Source organism: Dermacentor variabilis, chromosome 9 (genome assembly GCF_050947875.1).
Source record: "Dermacentor variabilis isolate Ectoservices chromosome 9, ASM5094787v1, whole genome shotgun sequence".
NCBI classification, from domain to species: domain Eukaryota; kingdom Metazoa; phylum Arthropoda; class Arachnida; order Ixodida; family Ixodidae; genus Dermacentor; species Dermacentor variabilis.
In genome coordinates this window covers 149,582,687-149,610,426 of record NC_134576.1, presented here as the reverse complement: position 1 = coordinate 149,610,426, position 27,740 = coordinate 149,582,687, and the positions used below count along the sequence as shown (strand labels likewise).

Genomic DNA, 27,740 nt, shown 5'->3' with positions numbered 1-27,740 from the left:
AAGCCCAACTCCAGAAAAGTGCTTAAAGTGTAGTGACTGTCTGTGTGATGGCACAACAAAGCGCCCTTGGAATTTTTCAAGCTAGACTTTCGCTATCATTTGGTAAAGCGGCGTGTAAATAAATACGTCAATAACAGCACATTTTTACGATTGTGGCATGCACTGCAATTAACCTACTCGCGTTCTGCCGCGCTCTCAACGGCACATTACTTCAGTGAACGTGCCGAATGCAGCAAAGGAACGCGTGGGCCCTGAAAAGCGGTACGTAGTGCGTTCATTGCGTCTGGCTCGGGACTAGCGAAACCTACGGGAGAATGAACTGCGGGCGCGCTCAGGCCTCGGCTAGCGCGGAAAGTGCGCACCAGACCTTATTGGCACCACAGCACTAACCAACATTTTAGCAGGCAATGAGGGGAGAAAAATCTCTAAGGGATTACACTATGTCAATCCTAGCAGCCGCGCCTTCAAAGTAGTTTCATTGCACTGCACAGCGAAGATACCAAATATCTGGGGCATGTATCACATGTACCGCCGCGCATTTTTCTAGCCGCACCCTGTCTATAACGTGAAATGCCGAGTTTACTGCAGCTCCTCTACGAATTTTTACCGTCATCGCAGTACTCCTGAAGGCAGGGCTGGAGCGTTTCGGGCGTTGCTGTGAGGGTGAGCACTAGCGGCCTCTACCGGCACGCTTGGTCCCTACTCAATGATCACGTGGTATCTCTTCGGCCGCGCGCTGCCATAGGCGACCACGGGATGCGCAGGTCGCTCTTTATACAGTAGGTCGTGCTTTGATTAATGCTGTTTCGAACCAGCGGTCACGGCAGAAAGTCCGAAAACTCGGACGACGAAGGGTTTTCGCGTCCGAAGTTTCAGACATTCTTACACATTGACTCTATGATGGACGTCGTGGCGCCGCGAAGCCGTCTGAATTATCAGGCGTCAGGAAAGTCTGTCGTTGACGGCACACTGGCAACTCCTCCAGCAGATTACACGGCGTCAAAGAGGATTCGTTACCGATTCCTCTCTGTTACTCTGGCCAGCATTACCGCGACTTTCGTTCCCTTTCCACAACATTACTGCTCATTTTCCCTGATAAAAGCACAAATTCCCTGAGTTTTCCCCGAGTATTTCCAGACTATTCAAGATCCCTGAGAATTCCCGGTTTTCCTGGTTGGTAGACACCCTGATTATAACATGTTAATTAGATGCACAAGTAACATATAGCAGCGAACAAAGATAATTGATTACAAGGAGTTGTATTTTTACAGGAATTTTAACACTTTCACAACGCTTAGGGAGTCTGTGAATACAACTGCCTTTTGTAGTTTTAATTTCCTGACGTGTTTCACAGCCAACTATTGCACAGGCCTCTGCCGTGAAAATGCTTGTTTCAGTGTGCAGAACGTTGGATTCTGAAAAGCAGAGACCGACTGCTGCATAAGACATGCCAGGATGTGGTTTTGATGAATCTGTATAAAATTCTGGGCACGAGTACTTTGCCTGAAGTTCTAGGAAATGTATTCTAATGTGCATCTGTGGAGCATGTTTAGTGACCTCTACAAATGGTGTCACACTCTATGAGCTGCCACTGCCACGGCGGGGACAGCTCCACTGGAGCCAGAAGGAGACATTCAAGCAGTGGAACATCCATTTCTTCACTAAAGTTCCTCACACGCAGACAAAACAGCTCTCTCGTTGAAAGTCAATTATGAAATTGTCGATTGTCATTTATTGTTGAATGAGAATGTCAGGGATGTTCAATATTCGCATGTACGCTAAGAAAATATGTAAAGCTGGTAAATGACTGCTATAGATGAGACTACTCATTGGACTCTACTTAGAGGCTTTGAATCTGACTTGTCCTTAAGGCACCAGCTGCAAGACGGATATCCAGATGGTGAATAGGGTCTACAATATTTCGTGCACTTGGCGTTGCAGACTGATAAATTATAGCACCATAGTCAAGGCCTGAGCAGACAAGGCTCTTGTAAAGTTCAAAAGGCATTTTTGGTCACTGCCCCATGTTGTACGTGACAGAAGCCTTAAATGGTTCATTGTTTTCAGACATTTCGTGTTAAGATATTTAATATGGGGAATAAACATGAGCTTAGAGCCTAAAATGATCCCTAAGAATTTACGTTTGCTGCTCACAGAGAGTTGATCTATCTTGATCATAATACTATGCACTGGTGTTAAACCTCTCTTGCTTGAGAAAAGTACGCAAGTACATTTTTAGGCGTTTACTTTGAAGCCATTCTCATCCCCCCATTTTGACAATTTGTTTATTCCAACCTGCATTCGTCGTTCGTAGAAAGAAATATTGCCTGATTGGAAACCTACCTGCACATCATCGAAGTGTAAAGAGTAAGACATGGTGCATGGAATGACTGAATGCAGGGAACTCATTTTTACAATTAAGGGTGTGCAACTAAACATGCCTCAGCAGACCAGTCCCTTGGTTGAATAACAAAGAGAAAGCATGGCCACTCTTAAGTGAAATGCACAGTTAGAGAGATAACTTTCAATTGTGTTTAACATGTTGCCATAAACACTCCTTGCAAAAAGATCATGACAATTCTCCAGTGCCATGTCGTGTTGTAAGCTTTCTCCATGTCAAGAAATAATATGAGACAGAATTGTACAAAAGCATTTTTAATGTATGACTCAATGTGGAGACCGTAGTCAATTGCTTACATACTTTCTATGAAGCCACATTGAAGGGTGTCTAGGATTTTGTTGCTTTCAAGTACACAGATTAAGCACCAGTTTATTTTTTTCATATAGTTAGCAAAAACAGCTTGTGAAAGCTAATGGCTTATAGCTGCTGGCTAATGACGAGTCCTCGCCTTATTTAAGTACGGAAATGACAATACCTTCTTTCCAAGAGGATGGAATATAGCCAGTTTCCCACATAATATTGAAAAGTGTATAATGCACACTCTGATGTTATCGCAGTCACCGCGTTTGGTTATCACGAGATAATTACGTGCGAGATTGCAGCAAGAATACATGGAGAGAGCACTTTCACTGCTCCCACAGCTTTCCCCACCTTGATAAGACGACGCCACCCAAAGCCCCCATTGCCCTTTTCCCCCCTTTCTTCAAACCCGAGGAGCAGCTCAACTCGACCAGGGGAGCAACTCAACTCAACTTAGTAGCACAGACTGCCACGTGCCCTCCCCCTGCAGTGCCTAGCCTTTGTGGGTGACTGACCGCCCCAGGGTTTTAAGCTAGGTGAACTGAGCCATCATCAGCCACTTGTGTGTTACCCCCCCCCCCCTTTTTCTTTTTGTGGTTTTTCATCTCAGTCATGCAAAAAACTTCATCGCTGCGGTCTGTTGTTGTTGCCATTCTTGGTGTGTGTAAATAAGTAAGGTGAATAAATGCCTTAAGTTAAAGACTCACCCCGTCCCCCTGGCCTGAAACTGCCACAGTCTCAATTCTGACTCAACTCAACAGCTCTGACTGTTAGGGCTGCTGCAAAAATGCTAGCGAATTACTGCCACTCCGCTGGCACAGAGCAATCCAAAGAAGGGTCAAGTCCACAGACACGAATTTGCGTAACACCCCTATAAAAGAGACAACAGTGTTTCTACAATTTCAGGGTGTAGGTGCCCTATCATTCTGTACCCATTGGTTTACGGACGTTCCTTGTCGACGTCGGAGTAAACGTTTTTTGGGCCCTACGTCTTCACTAACCGGTGACAATGCGTGAATGCATCTCTGTGCACGTCGGCCAGGCCGGCGTACAAATCGGCAATGCGTGTTGGGAGTTGTACTGCTTGGAGCACGGCATCCAGCCGGACGGTCAGATGCCGAGCGACAAGACCATCGGCGGAGGCGACGACTCCTTCAACACCTTCTTCAGCGAGACGGGCGCCGGCAAGCACGTGCCCCGCGCCGTCTACGTGGACCTGGAGCCGACCGTCGTGGACGAGGTGCGCACTGGAACCTACAGGCAGCTGTTCCACCCAGAGCAGCTGATCACCGGCAAGGAGGATGCGGCAAACAACTATGCTCGCGGCCACTACACGATCGGCAAGGAGATTGTGGATCTGGTGCTGGACCGGATCAGGAAGCTGGCAGACCAGTGCACGGGCCTGCAGGGTTTCCTCATCTTCCACAGCTTTGGAGGTGGCACTGGCTCGGGCTTCACCTCGCTCCTCATGGAGCGCCTCTCGGTTGACTATGGCAAGAAGTCCATCCAAGCTCGAGTTCGCCATCTACCCAGCCCCACAGGTCTCTACAGCAGTCGTGGAACCCTACAACTCCATTCTTACCCCGCACCTCCACCAAATTAATGTTACGTGTAGCTGACGTACGAGTCTACAATATATTTACACGTAGACAAGCGGTGGCAATGATGGCGACGCTATATCAAGCGGTGGCCACGTCGTCTTCCTTCTCCTCAGTGCAGCCACACTGTGGCGGCTGTTCCGTAGCAATATGATCGCCCAAGTTGTTGCAACAGTTGAGAGATGCCTGAAGTTCAGCGAGACTAAATGGTCGAGTGTATGCCTCGTTTCGCGCACATCTGCATTTTAGGGGCTGCCGCTCTGTGCACTATTTAAACCTCAGGAAGGCTTCCACGTAGTGTGAAGCGCTACAGATGTATTCGAAGTGTTCCTCCAGAAAATCTGCCTCATCTTCCAGGCTATCACGCCGGGCTACCAAGGGCAGGGGGTGCGACTTCACGGCATTTTAATTTATTGATCGTATTTCACACTTCATCCTCATCAATCTAAGAATTGTCAGGATGCGACTCTCACGCGTCCCCTGATATGTTGTTTTCCTGCATAGCTACCGTCTCCTGTAATCCGGCTTTGCCGCGTGGCTTTATTACAGCGGTCGGTATGCTTGCACGATAGTACAAGAGATGGCGTGAGTGTTGCTCTGCTAACGCTACTTAGGTGCAAAAAGGAGAAGGCTCATTTTCTTTGGCTCGGGATCAGCAAGCGGTGCGGATGTTGTACGCGTGCGCCGATCCATGCTTCTGCAAAACCGCCTTGCAAGGCCGACCCCGGAATGGACGAACACGATCGTTCGAACGCGCCACCGTTCGCGTGACTGTATGCGCGAATGATTAGGTGTTGGTGTCCAGCATGGGGTTCGTTCGTTATTCGGTCACGGTGAGTCGGACTTCCCTGATTTGTCATGCGCCCATCAGCATGTTTTGTGGATAGCAACTCAGCTAGCAGGCATTAGTCTAAAAGATACAAGAAATGCCCTTGTGATTGTTTGCACTACTGTGTTGTTGTTCCTTTGTCCCAAGAGCATGGGCGAGAATCCCACAGAATTTATACCAGAAATGTACCTTTCCCAACTCTCTCTCTTTGCACGCTGACATGTTCTTCTGCCTTGTGAGTTAACCCGTTTGAAATTAACATTTTCAGCGGAATTGCGAAGTAATCCCCCAGGCTTTGCATTGATTTTTGCATGCTTTCTGACATTAATTGTTCCACCACGGGATGCAACGTTTACTGACCAGTCCGTTAGTTTGATACATTCCATAGCAACGTCAATAATGAAATTTGCTAGATATGCCACAGCATCGTCTATATTGAAGGCAGCAATGTCATCTAGGCCTAAATATGTGAGCTTTCAGAAATGTTGCCAGTTGGTTGAGTCAACTTTCCACCAGGGAGAATGTGGGGTGCATCCTCTTGTTTTGTTAAAGGGAAACTGAAGAGTGTGTCGAATTCAATAACACGCTCATATACGGATGCGGGAACCTCATAAACCATGCAGGTAAAATTTTGGGGGAGATTTTTCACTTAGGAGCGACGTAATCATCGGTTAAAATTGCGCTGTCGCTCCGCCCCTCGTCGAGCGCCGCGCGCTGCTGCTGACGCTGACGATGCAAGCAGAGACTGGAAACCGCGGCGTAGTGACGTCAGTACTGGTGTTCCGTTCCTTTGCAGTCTCCACGACCGTGCCTGACCGCGCTTGTTAAAGCGTGCGTGCAGTCATAATTTGCTTCGCTCGACACTGCATTCCTTGTTTGTGCGTATGTAAAGTGGTAGTTGACGTGCACAGCATCAACTGAAGTGGTAGGCCGATCATGCCAGCGTTCTGTGCAGCCTACGGTTGCACAAACACCAGCGGCCGCCAAATATGTGTCGATGTTCCATTACTTCCCACAAGACAAGAAGCTTTCAGCTAAGTGGGAGGCTGCTGTGAATTGAAAGAATTGTAAGCGCTCAATAACAGTACTGTGCTCTAACCACTTTCATGACGACGATTACTACCAGAGTTTATCAATAATGCGTGAATGAGTGAGAGTACAACTTGCTGCTAGCAGGCTTTCTAAACGCAGCACGAAAAGGTCGGGGCAATGAACACATGATGACGAGACGGGTGCGGGCGGACGGATGGTAACTGGTCTTGGAAGACCTTATAAATACACGAACTCGTCCAAACCTGGATTTTGATTTACAGCTAGCTCTTTCATGTTAGCACGCTGAACGGAAGGTGCATGTTTATCTCCCAGCCTTGACGCAGGTTTCGTCGCAAACCACCGTTTGCTATCAGCACCCGTGTTGTGAAACAGCCTACATGCAGCTACCATAACCCAGTGCAAGTGTAAAATTTGCATGTGTAATTTGCAAAGCCAGCGCAGGCCAGGACGCTGCACTCCCCCTTCTCTTGCGCATAGAGAGAAACCAGCCGTCTCACGTAGCCCACGGAATTCACCGCCTTTACGGCTCCGGTTACAAGTAGCGTGCGGATGGCGCGCTGATGGTCACTACACGTGCTGAAAGAGCCAGAAAACTTTTCCCGCATGTAAACTATCTGTGTAGATTGCCGACTACTTTGGGGCAGCGCACAAACGCCGACGATCGCATCCCCGCTTACATTCCACGAGGAGGCATGTAGGAACATAACAGTACAGTTGTTTGCCCAGAGACGAGCTCACTGGATCGCTGAATGCAGCTTTGCAAAAAACGTAATCACCAAAGAAAATTTATAACACGAGGAGACGCTAACACTTAGCTTTTGTTGCCGTCGAAACCACTGCTTGCTACCAGCATCTTTTGCTTCTTCGAGAGGCCAGCTCGTCGCAATCAGCTCGTACATGTAGGGAGCAACACCGAACTCCTCAGAGAAACGCAAGCTCTCGAAATTTACCATTACCGTCTCACCAAAACAACAGCGTCATATACCACCTTGCACTGTGCTTCATGTGTAGCGGCAGCGGTCGGTCCGGACGAACACCATTGCTGACGTCACGAGGTGCCCGACCAATCAGAGGCGCAAACGAGGCGCAAACGAGGCGGGCGAGCTGCCCCGTGTCTGCTGCTACGCTTTTCGTAGAAATAAGGTAGGTTGTGCTTTTTTTCGCTCAGTTTCGATGCGATATTCGAATTCGAAGTGTTGAAAGCCATTATGTACAGCTCTTCACTCATTTTTTCTGGAAAACCCTTCAGCTTCCCTTTAAGGTTAAAATAATTGGCAAGCAGTTGCTTCCAAAGGGGTTCTAAAGAACAGACCATCCCAGGTATGGCATGAGTGTACTCAACACTATGCTTAAGTCTGTCGAGGAGCATGTGCTATGTACAACACTGCTGTACATTGGCTCTTGAAAACAAGAAATTTTCTATTATGCACTCTCTCACATTCCAATAAGAGTCTCCCCACAAAGTACTATGTGCATTAACATCCCCACCAATTATATAGAGATCAGGAAGCTCATCTAAGAAGCTGTGAAATTGTTTTATGGGGTCGGTAGTCCAGGGAGATATATAACTTGCTAATGTTGACTAGCTTATCGAACAACACGGCTTGGTCAGGAACTGCCTCAAGAGGCATTCGGAGCGATAATTGCTCGGCCAACTACACCCTTATAGATTCTCATGGCCACAACACCTGATGAGGCAAAAGCATCATCACGGTCTTGGTGGAAAATGGCGTATTGACAGAGAAAGCTTATGTATCTAGATTTAATGTGTGTCTCTTGAACAGACAGCATCCTTCAGGCTGAATTTACAAAGGACTTCTGGCTCTGGCTATCACATCCTATTCCAGCGACCCAGCACATGACCTGCTCTTGCCATTCTGTTTGTTGAGTTTGCCTTTCAGACACTATTCTGCTATTCAGTGCTTGTTTGTTTAGTTTGCATTCCAGACAGCACTCTGCTGGCTCTAAGGAGTCTTTCTCGTGAACTTACCGACAGACCACGTCAAATGGCACCAACCGTGTGCTGATTTCTGCTGCCATTACATTTGAATACTCCGCAGATGTTGACGGCGCGGTGTTGTCATGTGCTGAACTGAACGATGATGAAATAATTGAGCAAGTTCACCCGCCGTCAAACAGCGACTCTAGCTCAGATGATGATGATGTGCCGTGTGCTGATAATGTGCCGGGGTACGGTGGAAAGGTGTAATGGTTCTAGGACTCATTTATGGAAATGCAATTGTTTGCTTTAAATCAGGGGTACAATCAGGACTCGATGGGAACCAAAGGCCTCGCATTGGGTGCTCACGGGAAGGCTACAAATGAAGCTGTGCAGGGCGATATGGGCTGGACTAGTTTTGACGTGAGGGAAGTTTGCAGTAAAATTGATTATGAAGAACAACTGAGGAATATGGAATATGAGCTGGGAGAGTGCTGAGGTATCCCTACAGGAAAAACATTGATTCACAGTGGAGGAAAAGAACTAGGAAGCTTACCAGCAAGTATGCGGCCTGTAGAGTGGGCAACACAGCAAAAAAGAATGTCAAGCGGAAAGTCAGAGAGGCTGAAATAATCTCATAGGTGGCGGCAATGGAAAAGAAACCTGCCGTGAGTAACTACTTAAGAGGAAAAAATAAAATCAGGAAAGAAACAATTTATGATAACTCAAAGAGAAGCTCATTACTTTTCGAAGCGAGATCAGGATGCCTTAAAATACACATCTATAAAGCGAGATATAAGAAGGAAGAAGAAGCATGTGCTTGCTGTGGTAAAGCTGGGGAAACGACGGAGCACGTTTTATTCGAATGAAGATATCTGCCCAGCGGTTTATTTAGGCACCACTGCCTCTTTGAAGCCCTTAGGTTCATCGAGAGCATCGGGAAGGTAGACATGTCCGCAATAGCGATTCGTAAGAGGCGATTGGAAGACTGTTAGAAGAACAGTAAGGGAACAACAAACAACGGAGGCGTACAAAAACAAAGTTCACAATAGGGGTTCGGAAACTTTGGTTATGGCAATTCGTTGTGGGCTTTCTTTTTTTTTAATTTTTTTTAACATAGGTAGGACATTAGGCAACAAAATAACAAGAGCATGGTGGCACAACCTACCAAGGGGACAAAGGGGATGCTCATAACATCCATCCATCTGCGGCATGTGGCGAGTTGCCGTGCCGGTAACGTGGACAGGCCTTTATACAGTTGCTGTCAGATTTTTTGGACTCCCTAGGGGCCGTGAAAACATCTGATTTTAGTCCGAAAGAAATGAATACATGCCTTTTACTGCTCCCAAGGAATCAAATCGCCACACGCCTGTTGAAAATAGGTCTGAAGGCCTTCCAGTACACTTATTAGGCGTATCAGTGCTCGTACTGTGATAGGAGACGGCGGGTGCATGCCTTTATAATTAGGGAATACATACCGTGTCCAGTAACAATTGCCCCTTCCCACTTTTGGTATGCTTCACTGCATAAGTGCAAAACAGACTTTTGGGAACTGGCCTAATGCAACGCGGCGTGCTTTCCAGGACATTGATGAGAATTACAAAGGCGGAGTCACCGCTTCAATGGAAAACACAGCACCGAACCGAAATAGGCTTGGTAGCGAACATCGAAGCAGCTAGGCCTAGTGTTACTGCAGTGGTGGCTATGACTGTCGGAAGATCTGCGTGCCAGAGCGTCAGCTAGAGGAGGCGAGATAGTCAAAATGGCGGTGGTGGTGGATAGGATTAATGCCGTTTCGGACCTGTAGTCTTGGCAAAAAGTCCGGACAATCGGACAGCGAAGGATATTCGCGTCCGAAATTTTAGACATTCTTATACATCGACTCATGGCCGAGAAGGCGTCCGAATTGTCAAGCAATATCAAACGCTATTCGAAAATTATTCAAAAGCACAAATATTCGCACGCCCCCAATTATTAGCTTGCAATGCAATGGTTGTGGCAATTTGGTCTGCTAGCATATTACCCTCAATGGCTCTATGGTCAGGCACCCAGCATACATTGTCATTGAACAGTTCACTGTGAACAGAACAGAAGAGAGCTCCCTAAATACAGGATGCTTGTGTTTACTTCCAGGGGGCAGTAAAAGGCATGCATTAATTTTTTCAGACTGCCGAAGTTTTTGGAAGCTTTTGTAGTCCCTAGGGAGCTTGTCAAGTTGTACTTTGATTGTAGATCCTTATAGTCTAATAGTTTCATCACTTTCACACATTTTTGTTTGAAGGCCCCTTGTATGCTTGGAAGGCGTTAAAAAAAAGTACATTCAGTAAAATCCCTGCTGTTGTAAAAGCTTGCCTAAGGCAAGTCAAGCTAGGCTGTCAGAGAGGCACGAGCACACAACCACTTCGTAGATGTGCTCAACAGAGATTAACAAAGGTTTTGATTGGACTCACCAATGACACTCTTAGCAAAAGAGCGGTTCTTGAGGGTGGCCAGGCCCAGGTCTCCAATCTTGACCGAGCCTGTGGTGCCTGTGATGAAGATGTTGTCACACTTGAGGTCACGGTGGATGATAGGTGGCGGCCGCGAATGCAGGAAATGCAGGCCCTTGAGAATTTGGCGGCACCACGACTTGAGCACTTTCATGTTGATCTTCTTGAAGCGGCGCAGGTACGTCTTGAGTGTGCCTGATGTCATGAGCTCCGTGATAAGCACCAGGAACTTGCGCTTCGCTGTGTTCACCTCCCAGTAGTCAAAGAAGCGCACAATGTTGGGGTGCTGAAGGCCCTTCAGCATCTCGGCCTCCTCACGGAAGCGCTGCCGTTCACTCTTGTTCAGTCGCTCCTGTGCACAAACATGGCAGCCTTATTACAGCTACTTGGTAATACATATTAAGGACTGGGAACTGCAATAGTGCTAAAAGGACAAAGACAGACATAGAAACAACATATACATTACGAGCAGTAAACAGCGCCAAACAAGAGGACAAGGAGAGGGACGCAGACAACATGTCTGTATAACACATACATATACATGTCTGTCCTTGTCTTTTTACTGCTACTGAGATTCCCAATATGACAGACCAACTAGGCTGAATTAACGCCTTAACATATTAGGAAATGTCTGATAAAACCGCCATCCAATGACATAACTAAGAAACTGAGCCTGAAATGAAAATGAAGACAAGATGCTGTACATTTAAAATTAGTTTGTTTATTCTGGAAATAAATTATTCTGAGCCACAGTGCATCAAGTGATAGCCTGACAAAATAATGTTGTTTGCTCTAAAAACTTTGGCGGGGCACATTTGTAGGGCCTATACAGAGCTCCTATCCAAAAAAGTTCCCTTATGTGTGCACGCACACACAGCAGGAAAGGCTGCTGTAGATGCAGTACCACACAACCTAATTTGTCCCCAAGTCAAAGGGTTGCACATAACTACTAAAATTATTCTAACTTAATTACTCTACCTTGCAATTACTTCCAAGGGTCAGTACTAATACCTCAAGTTCATTACTTTTTGATGACAACTTGCAGTTACAAAGTAAAAAATTCGGAAGTACTTATCTCACAATGACTGTAGATGGTAATGCGTTAGCATTGAATCAATATACACGCAATGTATTGCCACCATTGAAATGAATTATGCATGAGGCGTGTACTGCAGCAGGACTGCTCTTTCACATTCCCCTAAGAACAATAGGTGGCATGTAGTGCTGCTGCCGCAAAGCCTGCGTGTGGCTTCCGAAATGCATGGCGCAACAGTGGGTGCGAATGCTGAAAAACGCATCGTGTGGCAACTAGGTTCCACTCTCACACTTCTTTCTGGACACGTTGCATCATCTAGTGGCGCAGTCGAGAAACCCACACATAGTCTCTAAGACGAGAAGCGTGGTGCACTGGTGCCTGTGAACGCTGAGAATTGTTCCCTTGATTGATGTACATTCATTGGCACATACTTTGTGGCTCAAGTTGGTGAGAGGTTCTTTGAAGAGTGGCACATACCCAGTGAATTGATGGGGCAGCTTGCTAAAGCATGGGCGCAAAAGGCGCTTGTTCAAAAATGGCACATGCCCAGTGCATTTTTGATGCAGCCCTGCTAATGTGTCGAGTTACAGTCCTTGAGGAACCCTGGTGACATGGGTTCGATTCCACCCAGCACCTACCTGACGGATGCTTTGGGTATGGCGTCATGTTTCAATTATTACTTTGGCTCCTTTATTTACGCAGCAGTTTTTCAGTAGCAGCATTTAGGTGTTCCAGCTTGGATTTACCTGATCTTCTAATTAGCAAGGAATTTTCGAAGCCCTACTCAACTTAGACACAAACAAGTCGTGCGGACCCGATGGTATACTAAATGTTTTCTTGTTTAGATTCACTCAATGGTGCTCTAAATATTTTTATACTATATTTACTTGTAGTATAGAGAAAGGCCTAATTCCGCATCATTTGAAATCAGCTAACGTTGTACCAATCCACAGGTCAGGTGATAAACTCAGCATAAAGCATTACAGACCAATTTTGTTGCTGTGCACTTGTACCAAAGTACTGGAGCACTTCGCTTTCAAACACCTATGTTTTTACTTGGAAGTGAACAACCTTTGTGGGGTTCTCACCCGTGCTCTTGGGACAAAGGAACAACAACACAGTAGTGCAAACAATCACAAGGGCATTTATTGCACCTTTCGTAGACTAATGCCTGCTAGCCAAGTTGCATCCCCAAAACATGCCGATGGGTGCACAACAAATCGGGGAAGTCCGACTCGCCGCGACCAGATAATGAGCGAACATGTTCGCCCCATGCTGGACACCAACGCCTAGTCATTCACACGTACGGTCATGTGAACGGTGGCGCGTTCGAACGATCGTGTTCGTCCAATCCGGGGTAGGCCTCGCGAGACGGTTTTGCAGAAGCATGGATCGGCGCACGCGCAGAACGTCCATGCCGCTTACCGATCCCGAGCCAAAGAGGATGAGCCTTCTCCTTTTTGCGCCTAAGTAACCCCGCCGTTAGGTGGCGTTAGCAGAGCAACACTGGCGCCATCTCTTGCACCACCCTGCAAGCATACCGACCACTGCAATAAAGCCACGCAGCGAAGCCGGATTACAGGAGATGGGAGCTATACAAGAAAACAACATAGGAGATGCGTGAGAGTCGCGCATTCCCACACTTTTTACAATCAGGCTAACATGTGTTTTGCCGAGGCCTATCGATAGTCACACAACTTATTCATACCACCAATGACTTCGTAACTCCTCTTAACAAATGAAGAAGGCATTGTTTTCCTTGATTTTGAAAACGCTTTCAACAGAACATGACATTCCAAGCTCATGTTAAAGCTACGAAACCTTCTAAAGAACGATAACATCATGCAGTAGATTGGCTGCTACCTTTCCGTGAGACGGCAATATGTTCCGATGGTGAAATCTAAATTGGCCCCTTCACCGGTTTTGTCCGTAGTCCCACAGGGCTCAGCTATAGGGCCATTTCTTCTTCTTCTTCACTAATGATTTATCACTGGACTTGACCAAGCATAAACAGCCACTCTTTCGCAGATGACTGCGTTCTGTACTTTTACATAAAATCTGAGAAAGAAGAGGATATTGTCAATAGAGATTTGGCAGCGATTGCTGACTGGTGTTCCACTTGGGATATGCATCTTAATGGTGCTAAATGCACCCACATGACTACGATGCGAAAGACACATCCAGTGCATCGCAAATACATGATCAATAACTGACCAAATGGATCAGTCAGTGATTTCAAGCACTTAGGCATGCACATCAGTTCAAACTTCAGTTGGAGCTTTCACGTGGACCACACGGTGTCGGCTACATCAAAAAAATTGCGGCTGCTGAAGCACCGACTGAAGCACACCACAAGTAATACAGAATTAGTCACCTACACAGCCATCATATGACTGGTGCTTGAATATACTGATGCCGTGTGGGACCCGCATACAAAGAAAGGTACTAGTCTCACAGAAAAGATGCAATACAAGGCACTCCGATTTATCTACAATGCCGGTGGTAGAAAGGCATCAGTGACCAACTTGCACATACAATCCGAACTGCCACTACTTGAATCACATCGCAAACATCATCGACTACAGCTGCTCCTCACTATTGTCACAAAACTAGACTTTCATTCATATACGCAGCTTAATAACACCCGATAGACTCGAGGCAAACAGAAGAAAACATTATTAATGCCCCAAACGAGAACCAACGCCTATCTCTACTCTTTCTTTCTGCAAGCAATATCAAAATGGAATTCACTGCCACACGAGGTGATCCAAGTGACGTCACCAGCATCAGTTTTATCAGTCGTGTCCACCATGGTTTAATAAGGTTCCTTGCTCATTATTTGATGCGAAAAAAGTAGAAACATCTTTTTGGTTTACCCACTCCTGTTCGTTCACGCTACATGTGGTGACTTAGTGTCCTTTTTGTTTGTTTTTGTTTTGATAATACATAAGCACCTGTGTTGTTTCTATGCTCTGATGATTTTTGTAACCATTGAATTTGTTATTGCATTTCTTACTGTACTGCTCCTGCCTAGGCTGCCAAAAGGCTGCTGTCACTATTGAATAAATAAATAAATAAATAAATAAATAAATAAATAAATAAATAAATAATTGACAGAGAGGCCTTGACCCTAATCTTTGAAATAAGCAAGTTTCACCAGTATTTGTAAGGAAGACCATTCACTGCAGTTACGGACCACAAAGTACTGGTTGCACTGTTCAGCTCCAGTCAAGGCGTGCCTTTTCAGGCATCCAGGAAGCTCGTCGGGACATGCTGATTGTCTCACTAGATTTCCTTTACTGACAACTGCTGCTCGCCACGACACGCCTGCAGATGCACATATGCTGGAACAAGCCTATTCTGATGTCAGTGACTATTGCTCATGTCACAGGAAGATATTTCCTGCTCTCGCATGCGGCTCATGCTGTTCTCCTAGTACCTGTTTACCCATTAGAGGAGACTGGGTTCACTTCACAATTTGGTGAACTTGGCTTGCACGAAGGCTGTCTTTTGCTAGTATCTCGTGCAGTCATTTTAAAGGCATTACAACATCAAGTACTTCAGCTTCTACATGTGGGGCATCCTGGAGTAGAAAAAAGAAAGACAATTTGCAAAGGTCCCCATGTATGGTGGTTGGGTATTGATAATGCCACCCCGAACTAAGTTCAAGACATCGCTGTGTGCAAAGTCCATCAAAGGTCTTCAGCACCACACCTATCACACCATGGCCCTTTTCAGACAAACCCTGGTCCATGCTTCGTCTTGATTTTGGAGATTTTTTTTTTTTGCACTATTTTCTTGCAATGGTGGAGGCTTTTTCCAAGCAGGTAAAGGTACACCCAGTTTTATCCCCATCAGCAGATGCAACCATCTCTGCATTCAGCCCAGTCTTCTCCCAACAATACAGTTGTGTTCTCCTGACATTGCAGACTCAGGCAATGGACCAGCACTTACAAGCACATAGTATGAAAACTTCTTGCAGCAACACAGTATATGTCGCTTGCTGGTGCCTCCATACCATCCTGCTTCTAAAGGAGCAGCAGAGTGTGCAGCGCAAGTTATTAAAGACAAACTCAAGAAAAGTGCACTGGATGACTTCAAAACCCAATATGCCAGATTGTTGTTCCCGTATAGAACAACTCCACAAAATGTTACAGGATGAGAACCGTGTGAATTGTTATTTGGCAGAAAAATGAAAACACCTGTGGATGTGTTAAGACAAAGTCTATGAACTCCTCTCCAAACAAAACCACTGAAGCAAAAACAGTATGCCAACTGAAGTTGTTGTCCTGCTGCACCAATGCAAAATGGAAATTAAGTCTTTGCAATATATTTCAGGACTGGCATGCCTTAGGTACCAGGTTCTGTTAAAAAGTCTTTAAGTACATCTCCTCTTGTTGCCCTGGAAAATGGAACAATATAGCACAGGCACTGCGATCACCTGCAGCCCTGACTTGAGCCATCATCACTCATGCAGAACATTCCCCAGGCACCATAGGTGACACCACCTGCACAACATGAACTGGAGCAAGAGGCCATTTCTCAAGAACTTCCACCACTGTTCATAGAACAGGTCTCTGTTGGAAGTAATGACACAAGCACTCCTGTAGACTTGGCAGCTACTCAGATAACACCCATCACCGTGAGAAGCTCAAGTCAGGAAGCCTCCTCACTGTTAAGGAGGCAGGAGTGTAACTAGTTACTAGAACCACCTAAGCACTGCTTTGGTGGGCAATGTTGGTGTACTGAATAAAGTCAGTTTATTGCGTGCTCCCGTATGTGCTCATCATTTGTTGCCGCCGATTGCATGCAGCTGTCGCAGCTGCAGGATAGTTGCTGCTGTTTCTAGGCTATGCCCCCATAGCCCATAACATTTCATGTCAGCAATGCGTGGCTGACACCATAGAGTTTCTAAATAAATACCCTAGAGGGAAATGTGGAGCTAGCACCTACCGGGGCTCTCATGAGCATTGCCTGAACCTACATGGGAATGATGGGAAGCACAGGCTTCGCATTGACTTTGATCTTTAGACTAGTGGCATTTGCTTGCGGTGCAGTAAACGAAGCTTTACTTAAATATTATCGCGTAAAATCTAATTTTATTTCTGGAGTATCTTATATAATGTACAACACGTTACATAAACTTTGTATGACCTTGAGAATGAAGCACGGTTTACTATGGTTTATCAACAGGGCACACCAGAGTATGCATTCTTGTGTGATTCTGTTCCTGATTTAATGCCAGAGAATAATTATTTATTTATTTTTACAACAGCAATAGCAACCGTGCATGTACTTATACAAAAATACTCATCAAGTATTTATGGAAATAAAAATTTTGTATTGTGAGAAAGTGTTGCGCCCTTCAGAGGAATGCTACAAGTGTCGTCTGCTATGACGCCTGCTCGCTGCAAACGCAAGACTTTTCTCGCAAACGACAGGCATGTGCAAACTCTCTCACTCTTTCGAAAGGCTGCGTCAGCTGTCATAATTGCCCAACGTCTTCAACTGCTTTTAAGCACATCTGCAGCACTGCAAGCTAGGATGCTTGTGGCCTCCTACGAGTATGCTTCAGTATATTATGTGTTGACGTATCGCTTCTGAAACATTATGGCATGGCTTTGCATGCTCTTACCCATTTTGCAACCCTAGACTGCAGCCAGGAAGCAGAAACCTTTTTTATCACAAGTAAGTTTCTATTCTCAAAGTGCTACAACATGTATTTCAATGAGCACTTAAACGTGCAATGCATAATAAAGCCCTAAAAAATTTGACTGTCAAGCCACAAGAAGTACGACTGTGTATGTCTTTTTGCTATTCTGAAGTTTCATAAAGCACGTAACACTACAGCGCCAACTTAACAAACCAAGGTCCAAACAGTCAAAACATGTTTTTTTTCAACAATTATGATGCCGTCGCTTTCTCTTCAGGGCTTCGACACCACACCATGACACAAACATCGTCCCAGCCGCTGGCCCAGCGCGCTATCGCCACTTCGAGCAACATAACAAAGGCATAACAAAGGCATAACATAACAGAGAGCTTTGCCTTGCACTGTCCCACTGCAGGTTAGAGCAATTGCACTTGGAGCGAAACCAAAACTGCCAAAAAATACTTGCAGACTAGTTCGCCACTCAACAGAATGCCAATCCGTAGCCAGTACTTCTCATCATTCCCATGATGGTTGAACGATCGCAGAGCCATATTTCCCTCTAGTTATATTAATATGAAACTTTATGGCTGACACTATTTAAACTGAGCGACAAGCAGGAGGCCACATGTACCAATGTAAACAAATTCGCTACAGTGGTAATTTGGTCAACAGTGGTAAGTGGTAATTTGGCAGTAAGGGTAAAAGCAGACAAATTCAGGCTGGTACTTGCAAACAAATATGCAGCCTTAGAACAGAAAGATGATGATGACATAGAGCTAATGAATGAAACCGTTACTAGGTTGGCTTCAGAGGCAGCAAATGAAGTGGGAGGCAAGGCACCAAGGCAACCAGTAGGCAAGCTCTCCCAAGTAACAAAGGACCTAATAAAGAAATGACCAAAATTAAAGTGTTCAACTCAAGAGACAAGAAAGAATTCACGGAAGTGTCAAAACTGATCAACAAGGCGGAAATAAGTGATATTCGAAACTATAACGTGAGAAAGAGTGAAGAAGCCGTAAAAAATGGGCACAGATTGAAATCAGTGAGAAAGAAACTTGGCATACGACAAACCAAGATGTATGCACTGAAAAATAAGAACGGTAATATCATCAGCAATCTCGAAGATATAGTAAAAGAAGCGGAAGAATTCTATACTGACCTGTACAGTTACCCAGAGGAATACTTCAATTAGAAACAGTCATGAACAGGATGCAGAAGCTCCTCCTATAACCAGCAATGAGGTCAGAAAGGCTTTGCAAGACACGAAATGAGGAAGAGTGGCAGGAGAAGATGGAATAACAGTCGATTTAATCAGAGATGGAGGAAACACAATGCTTGGAAAACTGGCGGCTCTTTATAGACCTTTTCATCGGGCGAGGAGGATAGGGCACACGGAGAGCCTTTCCTCCTCTCTGGCTTGGGCAATACGGTGCGGCGCTGCTTGAAGGTATTGCTGTCGCGTGCTGCGGAACGACTTCGAGATGTTTTAGATGGTACTTTGTGAACTTTAAGCCATGTCCGTTCATATAAGGTCATCAGGGAAGCCTTTCGGTGCATCAGTAACTACAATAGGTGCGAATATCTCTTGGGGGCGCAAAAATGTGACACACTTTATTAGCCACGGTGTACGCACATCATCAGTCATGGTGTGTGTATGAGTTGTGAACTATATTGCTTATATCGGTTTTAATTCAACAAAGAAAACCGGTGTCTCTGTATTAGCAACATGAAATGATAACCTGCTCACTATCTGATCACTTGGCGTAGGGAGTAAAACATAAAGCATAAGAGCGCATGCTCGTGCACGGCCAACCTAAGGCAACCACGAAACATTTAAGTGGCAGGCGCCATCAAATATTTGTGATGCACCAGCATCGTTCTCGTGCATTTCAAGTCTAGTAGGCTTCAAGTTACCATATGTCTACGTTAGCCTTCCTGCATGAGGCCTATGGTGCTGCTCAACACAGCGATCACTGCGGTTGGTGAACCAGCATGATACATATGTAAGCTGTGCGCTTCGGCATTGCCTTTTTGGCCTGTATACAGCCATAATATATGAGAGGAATCGCATAAAAAGAATGCGATGCCTATTTTTGAGGACAAAATTTCCGTAATACGTGTGAGTGTGTCGTAGAGAACGGAACGAACACAACCGAAAAAAAAAATTCGGTTATCATCCTCTTTCTCGAAAAAGCAAGAGAAAATGGGCTCACGCCCAGTACGACCTCGCATAGTCACGCCGCACAACATTTATAAATATATAACCGCTGATGCCGTATGCTTGGACCATGCGGTATATAGAACAAAGATATCTGTAATCCAGCACCTACCACTGCTTAGGACGCTCGCGCAGTTCGTAAACAGTCCCTTTGATGGGCAAGCTTAATTCAGACTGTAAGGTATGCTGCTATTACGTGCCAAAATTATTTTATTCAGGGGCGAAAACCTCATCCATCGAACCAAGTAGTAACGCAATGTAACCTGCAACAAACAGTTTGAACGCTTGTCAAAGTATAACATCACAGCTTCCATCGTAGCAGAACGGTACCCACGCTGTTACAATAGTCACGTATGTTTCATGGCTCCTAAACCGCAGCTTAGAAATGGAGGATAATACTCCAATAAGGTCACATTAGTGATTGGAACATTCAGAAATACACAATTGATTTCCAAGGCTCATTGTAGGCTCAAATATGCGTGCACACATCGCGCTGCGTGTTCCGTCCACCTCAACGCCAGCAGAAATTACGGCAATGACGCCTTAAACCACTTCAGCACGTCTCGCATAACCGTTTACCACGTAGAAGACGCACGTCATACTAAACAGACCGCACGACCGCGAAAAGAAACGCCAGAACCTACCGCCGAGCATATACCTGCCATGCAAAACACCGCTTTCACCATAGAGTTTCTCACTACATTACCTAGAGGGAAATCTGGCGCTGCTGTGCTGTGCTATGCATGGGAATGCCGGTATATTGTGACTTCGGATTGGCATCGTTCTCAGAGAGACAGGACACCTTGAAGACGCGCTTGGCAAGCACCGTTCCGTCTGTCGCAATGATTCATTTTCTACTAAAACAACACGTGGAAAGCTGTTTTGGTTTTATTATTATGCAAAAACAAGTTTTGTTTAACTATGAGAACTTGTTATAGCATGTACGATTATATGTTACGTAAAAAGTATCAGCGGGCCACTAAAGTTGGAGGACAGACGACAAGATTCGCGATCGCTTTGAAACAGTTTGTCGTCTGTCCTTGCTTTTCTTCGCTTGGTCATGATTGTAGGTGAGTAAAGATGTAATATGCGTGAATGGAAACATTTTATGAAGATTTTACTTTGAGAATGCGTTATCTCTGTAGCCATATCCACGTTTTAGACGAAGCCTCGTACAACACCAGCCAACACCAGCCTCGCAGACACATATACCGTCATTCCCATGATGGCACGGTGCCCCCTTAAGAAACTCCCATAGACGGTGGCGCCAGATTTCCCTCTAGGTGTTATAGTGAGAAACTCTATGGCTTTCACCCAAGCCAGTATGGCACTGCTCATAGGCGGTGCCACTGCATTCACAACATGGCGGCGCCTACGAAAAAACGGTCTATACAAAGTGTCTATCGACTGCAAGGGTCTTAGAAAACTGGACGAATGCAAACATTATACTAATCCACAAAAAGGGAGACGTTAAAGAACTGAAAAATTATAGGCCCATTAGCTTACTCCCAAGTATTATACAAATTATTTACCAAAATAATCTCTAATAGAATAAGGGCAACATTGGACTTTAGTCAGCCAAGGGAACAGGCTGGCTTCAGGAAGGGATACTCTACAATGGATCCCATTCATGTCATTAATCAGGTTATCGAGAAGCTGCAGAGTATATTAAGCCTCTCTATATGGCTTTCATAGATTACGAAAATGCATTTGATTCGGCAGAGATACCAACAGTCATAGCAGCATTACGTAATCAAGAAGTACAGAACGCTTACCTAATACCTCGGAAAATATCGACAGAGGTTCTACAGCTACCTTAATTCTACACAAGAAAAGTAAGAAGACACCTACAAAGAAAGGGGTCAGACAGGGAGACACAATCTCTCCAATGCTATTCATTGTGTGCTTGGAAGAAGTATTCAAGCAATTAAACTGGGGAGGCTTAGGAGTAAAGATTGACGGCGAATATCTCGGCAACCTTCGGTTTGCCGATGACATTGTTCTGTTCAGCAACAATGCAGACGAGTTACAACAAATGATTGGGGACCTTAACAGAGAGAGTGTAAGAGTGGGATTGAAAATTAATATGCAGAAGACAAAGATAATGATAAATAGCCAGGCAAAGGAACAAGAGTTCAAGATCGTCAGTCGGCCTCTAGAGTCTGTGAAGGAGTATGTTTACCTAGGTCAATTAATCACAGGGAACCCTGATCATGACAAGGAAATTCACAGAAGAATAAAAATGGGTTGGATCGCATACGGCAGACATTGTCAGCTCCTGACTGGAAGCTTACCATTATCATTGAAAAGAAAGGTGTACAATCAGTGCATTTTACCAGTGCAGACATATGGGGCAGAGACTTGGAGACTCACAAAGAAGCTTGAGAACAAGTTAACGACCGCGCAAAGAGCGATGGAATGAAGATTACTAGGCATAATGTTAAGAAACAGAAAGAGAGCGGTTTGGATCAGAGAGCAAACGGGTATAGACAATATTCTAATTGACATCAAGAGAAAAAAATGGAGCTGGGCAGGTCATGTAATGCGCCGGTTAGATAATCGTTGGATCATTAGGGTTACAGAATGGGTACCAATAGAAGGGAAATGCAATCGAGGACAACAGAAGACTAGATGGAGCGATGAAATTAGGAAGTTCGCAGGCACTAGTTGGAATCGGTTGGCGCAGGACAGGGGTAACTGGAGATTGCAAGGAGAGGCATTCGTTCTGCAGTGCACATAAAGCAGGCTGATCATGATGATGATGATGACATAGAATGTTGTGTTCCAAGATTTTGTGTGGCTATTTGAGCGAAATATATTTTCAAGAATGAATAGAATAAAACAGATAAAGTGAGTAGTGTAGCTGTAGAAATCAGCATCAAAAATTCCGTGGCAGCCACAATGGCATTGTGAACACCCTGGGGAGGGGTCGGACACAGTATGAGTCGGTGTACAAGCAAATCCAGGATGGTTTAGGTTTAAACATCTTTTTAGTCACCTGGTGCACTGCCGCACACACTGCACGTACCTAGCAAGGTGCAGCAAAAAACTACTCGCCAATGAATTCACAGCCCAGGCTTGTATTTCTCGTACCTTCAACCTTGTCCCAGCACTCCAAGCATTCCAACCTGGCCGTACTTGCCGCGGTAGAGACAATGGAGCTCCGATATGCTGCTTCTAATAGGGAAACATGGAGACTCATGTTGGAATGTGTGGATGGCTGAAAACGAGCTGGCGGCAACGTGCTCTCTCCTTATGAAGGGATGCTGAAAACAGCCAATCACCACATTGAAGTGGTCAAGCAAGGATAAAAGCAAGAAGAAAAACAATGTTTTGATCTGCAGTGGGAGAGGGTTGAGACCATGTCTGAAGTGATCAAAGGAGAGACAAGTGCACAGGAGCCCCTTTGTATCACAATTCAGAGCCTCAGATGGGGATGCAGCATGTCTACCAAGTTGACATTTTCAAGTTCCTCTAGTTTTCCAGGTTTTCCCTCAGTGCCTTTGCAATTCCCTGAAATACACAGAACTTTGCTTTATGTCACGGTGGGCTGACATCATGTCGGCCGATGCTGTCACTCTCTAGTAAGCATGTTAAAAAATAAAGAAACGACTTAAAGGAGTTTGAATAGTAAGAAGTAGTGTCTATTTTATTCAACATAGAAAACTGAAGGGAGGGGTTAGTAAAACGCACAGCGAATAAGATACTGACACGTGTATTGTATATCTTTTTCAGGTGACCGCTCTTCACTGTCTAAAAAATTATATCGCTCAGCGCGGGATGCACCCACATTTATCGAAGTTTCTCTAATGTTATCGACGGTTCTTGCTGCTATCTGTTGTCGCCAAAGCTTGTGTAATCTGATTGCATATGCGACATGAATTGTGTGTAACTTTCTGGAAGACATGCAGGCACCAGCAATTACTCTGGAACCTTTGATGGCTCATGTATAAAAGCTGACGTGTTTGACTCGCTGATCAGAGTTTCGACGATCACCGACTGTGTTCGCCACTATTGTTGTTCTTTGAGTGTAGCCTGCTTTTGAGGGCACAAGTTCGCCCAAGAAAACACTAGTTTCGTCAATCACAGTTTTGCTGCTTTCTTCACCGTCGCTACTACGGGACAATATCTTCAAAATATATGTTAAAGATAATTGCAAACAGAGTCAAACATTTTCAAACACTAATTAAAAGAGATGCATACAGAAGAAAAATTTTTTTTAAATGAGCTATTTCTATCAAATCATACAAAGCTCTTTGGCATTAGGCCCGAATTTTGTCACAAGTGAGATTCTCTCGGCAGCTGGAAAGTCAACCTCAACTGTCCTGACATACTCTCAGCCCGCGCACAATGCTTCAGTGTTGCGTTTCCCTGCTTGAAAGAGTTTATTTTGGTTTGGATGAGGGTCACCTGAATCTCGGCGTCAGCCAACACTTTTATTTTTGAGCTCATGCTCCCTCCAAGAAGAGGCAGCACAGTTCCTTCCCCAATCATTCCTCAATGCGACAGTCCTTTCTGTTCTCATCCACGTTCCACCGCACGTTCGGTGCCTGGACCATTTGAAGCATCCTCTTGGTCAGTTGTACAGTCAATGTCCGAATTTTCGGACTTCCTAAAGGCCATGAAAATGTCCAAAAAATCAGGCAGTCTGAAGGAATGAATGCCTGTCTTTTACTGCCTTTAAAGGGAAGCTGAAACGGTTTTCAATTTCCATGAATTGCTGGGATTGGGAAGAACAGACCTAATAATTTACGGTTCCGAAATTTTTTTCTTCGTTTTGTTAATATAAGGGGTGGAAATTACTTTCTAAATCACCGCCGCGGACATGCCCCCATCGCTTCCTGAAGCGCCGGGTGAGGTGGTTGCCAGAGGAGAGAACCGGCGAGAGTGACGTCATTCGCAGGGACCGAGCTGCCGGACCGGCGTGCTGACATGTGCTGGCGTGCCTCTTTCCGTCCTGCTCTTTACTGAACGACGCTACGAGAGATCTGACGCTGCCGCCGCTCACGTTTGTTTTCTTTTGCGATTTTCGTAAACTGTTCTTCCCTTCTGTGCTGCGTGAGTGCCTACAGCCAAGGGCGCCCAACATGCCCTCGTTCTGTGCAGCATTCGGCTGCGCAAACACAGGCGGGCGAGATGATGTGGTGTTTCACAGGTTCCCGAAGGACAAGAAGCTTGCAGTGCAGTGGGTCCGTGCAGTGAGGAGAGATAAGTTAGTGCCGACGAAATCGACTGTGCTGTGCTCGGAACATTTCCGCGATAGCCGGAAAGCCTTACGACAAATGCGGAAACGCGTTGTTGCTAGCGTTGCTATACTCCGTTTCATACATCAGGTGCAACGCTGTGGAGGCTTGAGATACTTCTTGCAGTGGCTGCGTTCGCACTTAGAAAAAGTTCGGTGTTTCTTGACCCGATTTTTTAGAAAATTTTCCATATATAAGCTCAGTTCTGAATGAAAAAAAAAAAAAAGAATTTACCCATAGAAACAATCCGTGGACTTATATATGGCTGCTAACACGTTCTTTTAAATCAATTTTCTTTTCAGCATTTTTTAACTGCAGCCCGTTGCGGCAGCTTCATGTGCATGCTCGGGCGAGCAAACGCCGCTGGCACGCTGCGAAGCATAGACGGAAACGCGCGCAGTAATAAATTTTGGTGACCGGACTTCGTGCGTAGCTTCCACAGCGTTGCACCTGAGGTATGAAATGGAGTATAGGCTTGCCTAGTGACATTCGACGTTCGGTTGCAGTTATCGTGTTTACCACACGGCGGTGCTAAACCGCCTAATATCTTCATGTCAACACTAGCATGGAGCACACATACCGATTCTTGATCGAGCCACAATCGCAAAGTCGTCGAACCATAGTATGAATATTGCACATATAATACCTCTGGCCATCTCTGGATGTGTATGATAAGCAACCTCCATGACTGTACCTCGCAGCACTGCATGAGCGCGCTTTGAAACGCGGCACTTATGTTCGCGATCATGTATCAACACTCAATAAACCACGGGACTTTAAATCAATCAAAATGAATCAATCAATCAAATTTTTATTTCCAACGACAGTTGGGGGTCCCTTAGGCGAAAAGCGGTAGTAACACCACTTGAAAATACCTAAACGCCCACGTACATGACAGCGGTATTACGATTCATACGTTCAAAAACAAATTTACCGTAATCAAGTAAAAAATGCAGTTAAAAAAAAATTAAGAAGAGGTTGTGCAAATACAACAACGGAACAATAGAACAAATAATGTCAATATATAAGTACACTCCAGAACAGTTGTACATTATAGTTGAAATATTAAATGTTCACGTGAACACCACATCATAAAATGACAAAAATAAACATGTTACAAGGAATAATGAAACATACTTGATCATGTTCGGGCAGTACAGAAGACATTAGACAAGAGTTAGAAAAAATTCACGCATTTCTTTTTTTGTAAACGTAGAAAAGTTGGCGTCTTTCTCTTCATATTTATTAAGTAGGGACGGCAGTGTGAATCTAACAGACTGCAAAAAATAGGTCGTGTGGGAACGAGGAACAAGCCACTTGTCAGTGCTGCGGGTGCGTGAATCAGTGTAATGCATGCTTATATTAGATAAATCTTTAATAAACACTTTAAATTGTTCGTTTGAAAAGAAATAAGCATACATTAAACGAAAATCGAATATGCGTTTCACACTGAATGTTTTATAGCGGGTAAACAATGTAACTGTAGAACTATTGCGCGGGACGTTTGCAATATACCGAAGTGCTCTTTTCTGCAATAGGTGAATTGTATTTATGTTACTAAGGGTTGTGGTGCCCCAGACTAACAAGCAGTAATTTATATGGGAAGAAAACAGAGCATGATAAATCTGATGTTTGGCATTTTCTGGAAGAAAGTGCCTACATCGTGACAGAACATCAGTAGAACGTGATAACGATTTAGTCAGTAATTCAATATGACACGTCCATGTCATATGAGCAGAAAAAGTCACGCCCAGAAGTTTATGTTTCTCCACTATTTCGACGGGTATTCCCTCAAGCGTTAATGATTGGTTGACGTTGACTTCAGTGCCTCGGGATCTGAAAAAGACAGCTTTTGTTTTTGTCGCATTTATTCGTAGGCCATTAGCTGTAGACCATTGCAGCACATCTGAAAGTACACTTTGAGTTCTCGCAACAATTTCAGTTGGATCTTGTCCAGAAACAAAAATACTAGTGTCATCCGCATAGAGCAGGAATGAGGCGTCATTGTTTATCTTAACAATATCATTAAGTAGATATTGAAGAGCATTGGTCCTAAAATGCTTCCTTGAGGTACGCCACAAGTAATGGTTTTAGAAGATGAAAAACAGTTAGCAATTGAGACGCATTGTTTTCTCTCAGACAGATACGAACTAAATAGTGAATTAGCTACACCACGAACTTCATAAGCACTTAATTTCCCGAGTAAAATGTAATGGTTTAGGGTATCGAAGGCTTTGCTATAGTCAATGAAAACGCCCAGCGTAAGCTTTCTTTCTTCGATGTTATTAATTATCAGGTCTTTTTGAGCCAACAGTGCAGTCTATGTAGATTTACCACGTTGAAAACCGTGCTGATACTCCGAAAGTATATTGTGTTTGTTGAAGAAGCTATTTACGCGGCAGAATATTATCTTCTCTAATCCCTTGGAGAATACAGGAATTATAGAAATTGGTCGGTAATTATTAGCATCATTAATATCTCCACCTTTAAACATAACAGAAATTTTTGAGATTTTCATGAGATTTGGGAAACAGCCAGACTGAAAGACTAGATTAAACACGTAGGTTAGACAAGGAGCAAGGAGGTCAATTACGTGCTTAATCGCCTCTACCTGAAATCCATCGACATCGACAGCTTTACTGTTTTTTAGAGCAAGAAATGTGCATACTATTTCTGCTTCATCTGTAGGTGCGAGAAAAATTGTGTCAGTATTATGGTAATTAATGTTAGTATGAGCATTGCTTCCCAGTGGTTGCACCGCATTAGCAAAGTGCTCACTGAAGTGCTCGGCTAGATGCACACCGGAAAGTTTGTTCCCGTTAATGGTTATTTCTGTTAATGTATTCTGAGCCGCTTTGCGGTTCAGTGCCTGATTGATGGCTTTCCAAACTTGGTTTGGGCGCCGTCGACAGATGTCACAAAACATGTGGTTATAGTATGAGGCTTTTGCCTTTTTCAACGCGGCAGTTAGTTTGTTTCTG

At 44.8% G+C, this 27,740-nt stretch overlaps 1 protein-coding gene and 1 pseudogene across 19 annotated transcripts in view; one reads left to right on the top strand and one right to left on the bottom strand.

Moving 5' to 3' along the window:
* Positions 1-27,740, bottom strand: part of Wnk (Wnk kinase) — a 541,117-nt gene that overhangs the window by 450,632 nt on the left and 62,745 nt on the right. For all 19 annotated transcript variants that reach the window (XM_075670005.1, XM_075669987.1, XM_075669988.1 and 16 more), the window contains exon 3: positions 10,571-10,961. In XM_075670005.1, the coding sequence (XP_075526120.1) occupies positions 10,571-10,961 (391 nt within the window). The remainder of the gene's footprint in view (positions 1-10,570; positions 10,962-27,740) is intronic.
* On the top strand, positions 3,638-4,320 carry LOC142557919 (tubulin alpha-1 chain-like; annotated as a pseudogene).